The 8,888-nt window shown below is 43.0% G+C and overlaps 1 protein-coding gene across 2 annotated transcripts; it reads left to right on the top strand.

Annotated features, from left to right (window-relative positions):
- The first annotated feature begins 1,458 nt into the window (after positions 1 to 1,458).
- Positions 1,459 to 8,045, top strand: LOC115166276 (protein RCC2 homolog). Of its 2 annotated transcripts, XR_003870296.1 has the most exons (12): positions 1,459 to 1,676; positions 2,138 to 2,358; positions 2,579 to 2,672; positions 2,921 to 3,064; positions 4,398 to 4,618; positions 4,719 to 4,833; positions 4,965 to 5,131; positions 5,418 to 5,598; positions 6,391 to 6,569; positions 6,726 to 6,803; positions 6,936 to 7,130; positions 7,488 to 8,045. XR_003870296.1 is itself a non-coding variant. In XM_029720123.1 (11 exons), exons 2-11 carry the CDS (start codon positions 2,152 to 2,154, stop codon positions 7,038 to 7,040), a joined length of 1,491 nt encoding a protein of 496 aa, XP_029575983.1. In that variant the 5' UTR covers positions 1,459 to 1,676; positions 2,138 to 2,151; the 3' UTR covers positions 7,041 to 8,045. The 2 variants fall into 2 exon arrangements, 1 of the variants encoding a protein (XP_029575983.1); XM_029720123.1 differs by having other exon boundaries at positions 6,936 to 8,045.
- The last annotated feature ends 843 nt before the right edge of the window (positions 8,046 to 8,888 follow it).

Raw genomic sequence — 8,888 nt, 5'->3', positions numbered from 1 at the left:
GTATGTTTGTTTTACTCCATGTGTAACTCTGTGTTGTTGTATGTGTCGAACTGCTTTGCTTTATCTTGGCCATGTCGCAATTGTAAATGAGAACTTGTTCTCAACTTGCCTACCTGTTTAAATAATGGTGAAATAAAAAGAAATAACTAAAAATAGTGATAAAGCAGACCATCAATCAAAATACTTATAGGCCAGACATCCACAGCAAACGAATCCCAGGTAAACATTGAAACATATACTGAACAAAAATATAAACGCAACATGCAACAATTTCAAATATTTGAGTGAGTTACAGTTCATGAATTCATTATCCAATCATGTGAGATCTATGGATTTCACATGACTGGGAATACAGATCTGCATCTGTTGGTCACAGATACCTTTAAAAAAAAGTTAGCGGTGTGGATCAGAAAACCACTCAGTATCTGGTGTGACCACCATTATCCTCATGCATGCAGTGCATGCTACACATCTCCTTCGCATAGAGTTGATCAGGATGTTGATTGTGGGCTGTGGAATGTTGTCCCACTCCTCTTCAATGTCTGTCCCAAGTTGCTGGATATTGGCGGGAACTGGAACACGCTGTCGTACACGTCGATCCAGAGCATCCCAAACAAGCTCAATGGGTGACATGTTTGGTGAGTATGCAGGCCATGGAAGAAGTGGGACATTTTCAGTTTCCAGTAATTGTGTACAGATCCTTCCGAAATGGGGCCATGCATTATGCTGAAACATGAGGTGATGGCGACGTATGACTGGCACGACAATGGGCCTCAGGATCTCGTCACGATACCTCTGTGCATTCAAATTGCCATCGATAAAATGCAATTGTGTTTGTTGTCCGTAGTTTATGCCTGCCCATACCATAACCCCACCACCACCATGGGGCACTCTGTTCACAACGTTGATACCAGCAAACCGCTCGCCCACACGACACCATACACATGGTCTGTGGTTGTGACGTTGGAGGCGACTTATGGTAGAGAAATAACTTTTCTGGAAACAGCTCTTTTGGACATTCTTGCAGTCAGCATGATTTTGCATGCTCACACAAAACTTGAGACATCTGTGGCATTGTATTGTGTGACAAAACGGCACATTTTAGAGTGGCCTTTTATTGTCCCCAGCACAAGGTGCACCTATGTAATGATCATGCTGTTTAATCAGCTTCTTGATATGCCACACCTGTCAGGTGGATGTATTATTTTGGCAAAAGAGAAATGTTCACTAACAGGGATGTAAACAAGTTTGTGCCTATGGAACATTTCTGGGATATTTTATTTCAGCTCATGAAACCAACACTTTACATGTTGCGTTTATATTTTATTTCCGTGTATATGTTACAACTTTTATCACAAGCTGTAACGTATACATAAATAAGGGAGAGTTATGGCTTTTTGCATTATCCAACTGTAGTTAATTATAAATGTAGGCAGTACTCACGTGATTTCATCGAGCCGGAGACTGCAGATTCTTTTGTTCAAAAAAAATCCATCAAAAAACGAGGAAGACGGACAGACACTAGAGAATCAGGAAATCCTTCTGCAGACGTTAATTAGTCACCGAATTAGAAGTGAAATAATCTGAAATCAAGAGGTTTAGCAACTTTTAGTTGGAGAAAGCGAAAGTTTTTTATCGGTGTATTAGCTAGCTAACGTTAGTTAACGTTACCCAAGGTTTGTGTCTTTGTTTAGATATCGATAGCTTACACTAGCTGGCCTTAGTTAGTGACGTTAGCTGGCTAGCTAGCTAACTCATTATTTTTTATCCAGTGAAACCGTGCACTGTGCGGCTATTTTCCCGTAGTTTAATAGTTGTCCGCTGTTCAGTAGGTAGTAGCCTCAGATTATGTTAGCACAAAGACAAAGAAATGCGGACAACTGAGTGCTAGAATTCATTACTAGCGCGAGTTGCTATGTTAATCGTGCCTAAGATAGGTGGCTTTCTAACTTGTGTGTACTTGGACTTGAATTTAACGTGTAAATGACAAGCCATTTACGCATAGTTTTCCTTTGATTGTTTACATGTCTTTCCTCTCAAGAACATTGCATTGTCAGCAGTTCAGCAATAATAGTTTGGTTTCGGTTGTATTGATATCTAAATGCATGTCTGTGTTTTCACCCCCACTTTTTAATAGATATTTTGACAAACATGCCACGCAAGAAGGTAACAGAAGTCTCAGGGAATGGTGGGATCAAGAGGAAGAGGGCAGGAGGCAAAAAGAAGGAAAGGGAGTTCAGCAGTGATGATGAGTTTGACGATTATGAAGAGCAGGAGAACACAAAGAAACCTGGCAAGCCTGCTACAAAGTCAGGCCTTCAACCAGTCACTGTCGCGGACGATATCAAGGAAAAAATAGTAAGTCCTCCTGACCTGCATGGGGTTAAGTCGAACATTGTTCAGATAATCAAGGGAGGGGGGTTTGTGATGTGACTATATAGAATTGTGGTTAAAGTGAATAGAGAATGTAACAACATGTTATTAGTCACTTGTAAATCAATGGTGCTTATGCAGTGCTAGAACAAACATCAGGAGAAACGTTAAGATAAAGCTGATCCCTGTATTGTCATTTCTATAGAAACTTGACTTACCTAAAGTCAAAGGTCAACTGCTCATTTTCGGAGCCACCAACTGGGATCTCATCGGAAGGAAAGAGGTGCCAAAAGCACAAGGTATAACCCTGCCCAGTTCTGTACATTGCTGTATACAATACTCCACTCAGTTGTCCCTCAATAGCACTTGTGCTACCAACTTTTTAAAGTAGTTTTTCCTGTCTTTCTACTGACAATCTTGAAGCAACCCTCATAATTGACTGCAGTATTAAAATGTTCCTGTTTCTTATCAAATCAAACTTTAAAGTGCATTTAAAATCGCAACAGACTTTGTTAAAATTGTGTTGTGTGTGTGTGTGGTTTCTCAGTGGCCTTCAGGAACCTAGGCCAGAACTTGTGGGGTCCGCACCGCTACGGCAGTCTGAGTGACGTGCAGGTCAGCAGTGTGGTGTCTGGGCCCTGTGCTGCCCACAGCCTCCTAATCACCACCGAGGGCAAGCTCTGGAGCTGGGGTAGGAATGCTATACCGTAATAGCTCATAGTTTATACTTGCATATACACTACCATTCAAAAGTTTGGGGTCACTTAGAAATGTCCTTGTTTTTGAAAGAAAAGCACATTTTGTTGTCCATTAAAATAACATCAAATTGATCAGAAATACAGTGTAGACATTGTTGACGTTGTAAATGACTATTATAGCTGGAAACGGCTGATTTTTAATGGACGATCTACATCGGCGTACAGAGGCCCATTATCAGCAACAATCACTCCTGTGTTCCAATGGCACGTTGTGTTAGCTAATCCAAGTTTATAATTTTAAAAGGCTAATTGATCATTAGAAAACCCTTTTGCAATTATGTTAGCACAGCTGAAAACTGCTGTGCTGATTTAAAGAAGCAATAAAACTGTCCTTCTTTAGACTAGTTGAGTATCTGGAGCATCAGCATCGGGGTTTGATTACAGGCTCAAAATGGCCAGAAACAAATAACTTTCTTCTGAAACTCATCAGTCTATTCTTGTTCTGAGAAATGAAGGCTATTCCATGCGAGAAATTGCCAAGAAACTGAAGATCTCATACAATGCTGTGTACTACGCCCTTAACAGAGCAGCGCAAGCTGGCTCTAACCAGAATAGAAAGAGTGGGAGGCCCCGGTGCACAACTGAGCAAGAGGACAAGTACATTAGAGTGTCTAGTTTGAGAAAAAAGACGCCTCACAAGTCCTCAACTGTCAGCTTCATTAAATAGTACCCACAAAACACCAGTCTCAACGTCAACAATGAAGAGGTGACTCCAGGATGCTGGCCTTCTAGGCAGAGTTGCAAAGAAAAAGCCATATCTCAGACTGGCCAATAAAAATAAAAGATGGGCAAAAGAACACAGACACTGGACAGCGGAACTCTGCCTAGAAGGCCAGCATCCCGGAGTCGCCTCTTCACTGTTGACTTTGAGAATGGTGTTTTGCTTCTGTGAAGGGCGTAGTACACAGCGTTGTACAGCTCTTCCGTTTCTTGGCAATTTCTAACATGAAATAGCCTTCATTTCTCAGAACAAGAATAGACTGACGAGTTTCAGAAGAAATTTCTTTATTTGTTTCTGGACATTTTGAGCCTGTAATCGAACACACAAATACTGATGCTCCAGATACTCAACTAGTCTAAAGAAGGACAGTTTTTTTTATTGCTTCTTTAAAATCAGCACAACAGTTTCTGGAGCTGGGGTAGGAATGCTATACTGTAATAGCTCATAGTTTATACTTGTATGTATATGTCTCATAGATGTAATCATTCTAGCTTGTTTGAGTCCAGGAGAAAGGATCAATTTTGACTTCTTTCTCCCTTTGTCAGGTCGAAATGAAAAGGGTCAGCTGGGTCACGGGGACACCAAGCGCCTGGAGGCCCCAAAGCTGATTGAGGCCCTCGCAGACGAAGTGGTGGTGGCTGCAGCCTGTGGACGCAACCACACCCTGGCATTGACAGAGGGTGGCACCGCCTACTCGTTTGGAGAGAACAAACTGGGCCAGCTGGGCCAGGGCAACCAAACAGATGCAGTTCTCAGTCCAGCCCTGGTAAGCAACATCAGCCTAATTATTGTGGCTGATTTATTATAGGTCTAATATGGCCACTGCTGAGCCTGTGCTTATCAAAGCTTCTCCTTTCCCCTCTCAGATCCAGTACAATGGGCAGCCCTTGGTCAAGGTGGCGTGTGGGGCAGAGTTCAGCATGGTGGTGGACTGCAAAGGAAACCTCTACTCGTTCGGCTGCCCAGAGTATGGCCAGCTAGGTATGTCCACAACTAACGAGCAGGACACATTTGAAGAGTCACAATGACCCCTTCACAATGACCCCTTCAAAAATCATTCTAGATCAAACACTTGCGTTGCACTTATTTTTGTTTTGTGTTTTGGGTCACAGGACACAACTCTGACGGCAAGTTCATTGCCCGCGCCCAGCGCATCGAGTTTGACTGTGAGACCATTGCACGCCGCGTGGCCATCTTCATCGAGAAGAGTAAGGACGGCCAGGTGACGCCTGTACCTAACGTGGTAGTCCGAGACGTTGCCTGCGGAGGCAATCACACGGTGAGGAGGGAAGACCAGGACCCGTATTCAGTCTTGGAGAACGATCAGTTTGGCCTTTTAGATCATAATAAATAAGATTACATGTACATGGGGGACCTGATTCTAGATCAGCACTCCTACTCTGAGACACTTTATAAATACGGGCTCTGATCCCTACTGTCACAAATACACCTTGAGCCAGAAATGTGCCTTTTAGAAACAAATCAAACAATGATATAGAGCTTTATGTCTCGCAATAGTGTTGGTGTATATTAGTGATGTTAGCACGAGGTGTGTGTGTTTCCAGCTGATATTGGACTCCCAGAAGCGGGTGTTTTCCTGGGGCTTTGGTGGTTATGGACGGCTGGGTCACACGGAGCAGAAGGACGAGATGGTGCCCAGACTGGTGAAGCTCTTTGACTTCCCCGGGCGCGGGGCATCCCAAATCTACACTGGCTATCAGTGCTCCTTCGCTGTAAATGAGATGGGTATGGGACACAATGCTTAACCCCTTGAATGTCGCACTGATGAGTAAATCTCTTTAGGATTATTTTATTTATCACCCCTATTATCAATTTATACCACTATAAACCAAGAATACTACTGTAACTTCCCCCAAGTCTGTTTCTCTACCTGATATACACTCTGTACAAAACATCTCTTTCCATGACAGACTGACCAGGTGAAAGCTGTGATCCCTTATTGAGGTCACCTGTTAAATCCACTTCAATCAGAGAAGATGATGAGTAGGTCTGGTTAAAGAAGGATTTTTAAGCCTTGAGACAAGGACTGTGTTTGTGCAAGACAAAAGATTTAAGTGCCTTTGAACAGGTTATGGTAATAGGTGCCAGGCGTAACGGTTTGAGTGTGTCAAGAACTGCAATGCTGATGGGTTTTTCACGCTCAACAGTTTCCCATGTGTATCAAGAATGGTCCACCACCCAAAGGACATCCAGCCAACTTGATACAACTGTGGGAAACTTTGCAGTCAATATTGGGCAGCAGCCCTGTGGAACGCTTTCGACACCTTGTAGAGTCCATGCCCAGACGAACTGAAGCTGGTCTGAGGGCAAAAAGTGGTGCAAGTCAATATTAGGAAGGTGTTCTTAATGTTTTGTACACTGAGTATATATTGTAGTGATTTTCAAGGGGTATGCCAACTGATTTTGAACCTTACATCTGTCAGTCTAAACAATGTAGCCATTACGCCCAAGAGTTGGACAAATTTTGCTGGTGTTTTTTGATAAGGAAGCTACAATATTTTTTCAAAAACTGTGCAGGAGGGCTGTTTTTCTGGGGGGTCACCAATACCTCGCGGGAGTCTACCATGTACCCCAAGGCCGTGCAGGACCTGTGTGGCTGGAAGGTCCGCAGTCTGGCGTGCGGGAAAAGCAGTATAGTTATCGCTGCAGACGACAGCACCATCAGCTGGGGACCCTCCCCCACCTTTGGAGAACTGGTAAGTTTTAATTGGTGTATTTATAAAGCAGACTTCTCGCACCCAAAGTGCTGTACCATTATAGAAATGTACTTGCGTGCTCAAATGACTGCTGAATTGGCACACCTCTTCTGGCTTCTCGATCTCTTATGACATGGGTTTTGTGTTTTGTTACAGGGATACGGCGACAACAAGGCCAAGTCCTCCACTACTGCTCAGGAGGTGAAGACCCTGGATGGAGTTTACACTGAACAGGTGTGGAGCAGCAACAGAGAATGAAAACAGTGATGAATTTGAATTCCCACTTATGTATTCTGTAGATGGGAAACTACATTTAGGTGAATGTTCACTCTTTGGGCTGAAACATTTGGGTGTTTGTGGTTGCAGGTGGTGATGGGATACGCACACTGCCTGGTCATCGTCAGACAGGATACTCCACAGGAACAAGAGAAGCTCAAGAAGCTGCCAGAGTACAACCCACGCACGCTCTGATAGGGCACCATCCAGCTGCCTCACCTTTTATTTTTTTACTCCAGAGACAACCGATTCTCCAGAATGCACCTGCCCTTTAAGTCACCTTTTGTAAGTCATGATGGATGGCTGGGGAGGGTGGGCTCCCATGAATATGTATGCATACACTTTGAAAAACAAGTCAGGTCTAGGCCATAGATTCAGAGGTTAAATGAAAAAATGTGCCACAACAACTAAGACTGAAACAAATCCACTCTGGACAGAATACATCCTGCTCAGAACGCTTGTCAGATTTCTACAGCTGGATAGAGGGACTCTACCACTCAACTCTCCAAGCACATTATTCCTCTCTGGGTTCTACTCCTACCCCAAAATCCATGCAACTCCACTGAAGCGTTCACTATATTTTCATGAAGTCTTTTTATTCTTCTGTTGAACTGATCAATGTCCTCTCCCTCACCATAACAGGTGCTACATCAGTCCTCTTTGGGCAGATTCATTTCCAAGTGAGGGATCACTTCAAGACCAACACTCCATGCCTTTTGAAATTGTCATTTGGGGGTATGGAGTAAATGTTTCTTTGTGTTTGTTCCCAAAGACCAATTGCTGAATTTAGTTTAATTTGTTCATGAAGTCCATGGCAGTATTACTCCTTGTCAGGTCGATCTGTATGCATTGTCAGAACACAACCGGGATCTGAGACATTTGTGCCACCAAGTTGATGCTCTCCGGCCATTGACTTATGTTACATTCCTTGGTTTCTCTTCACTTGTATGATTAAATGTTGGCGTTGAGGATGCGCAACTGTCCCTCAAAGGCCAGTGTCTGCTTGTTGTCAATCTTCCTCAGTGACTCCTTTTTAGCCTGGGAAACCAGCTGTTGACACTGCAGTCTTGGGAATGAAAACCAGCATGAATGTGATTTTGGGAGGACTTGAGTTGTGCCTCTGTTTTAGTGTGAAACTACACTTTCTGCACTGCTGTTAAAATTCTTTATTTCATAAACTTCTGTGTTGGCAATCCTAAATAATCCCATAGATTGTTATTATATTTATAGTGAATTTGATATAAGACGCTAACCTGGTATTCCAAATTATTTATTGGCTACTAAAGCCAACAATTTACTGCTGTGCCATGGAGTTTTGATGAAAACAGTGGAGGGGGGAAAAAAATCGTATAATCAAATGCTACTTTTTATGCTGCCCTAATTTGAATTGTGTACTGAAAATGAAGCTCTGACTAACAATCAGTTTTTTTGGCACAATTTGGTGAACTCGCCGATGCCTTCAGAAAGCCTCGGTTTCCCCATTTGCTAGTGGAAACACCACTGGTAGGGAAATATCATTTTTATTTTTCTGTCTGTAGATCTTTCTCAGTTACAGTAATCTAGGCGTGAGGGAAAAAAAGCATTGTACAGTGTATTCAGACCCCTTTTTCCACATTTTGGTACATTCTTATTCAAAAATTGATTAAAATTGTTTTTCCCCCCGCAATCTACACACAATATCACATAATGACAAGGCAAATACAGGTTGACATTATTGCATATTTTATTATAAATCAAAAATCTCACATTTAAGTAAGTATTCAGATCCTTTACTGAGTACTTTGTTGAAGCAGCAATTACAGCCTCGAGTCTTCTTGGGAATGACGCCACAAGCTTGGCACACCTGTATTTGGGGAGTTTCTCCCATTTTTCTCTGCAGATCCTCTCATGCTCTGTCAGGTTGGATGGGGAGCGTCGCTGCACAGCTATTTTCAGGTATCCAGAGATGTTCGATCGGGTTCAAGTCCGGGCTCTGGCTGGGCCACTCGAGGACATTCTGAGACTTGTCCCAAAGCCTCTCCTGCGTTGTCTTGGCTGTGTGCT

The sequence above is a fragment of the Salmo trutta genome, chromosome 28, assembly GCF_901001165.1.
Source record: "Salmo trutta chromosome 28, fSalTru1.1, whole genome shotgun sequence".
NCBI classification, from domain to species: Eukaryota; Metazoa; Chordata; class Actinopteri; order Salmoniformes; family Salmonidae; genus Salmo; species Salmo trutta.
This window is presented reverse-complemented; position numbering and strand designations above follow the sequence as displayed.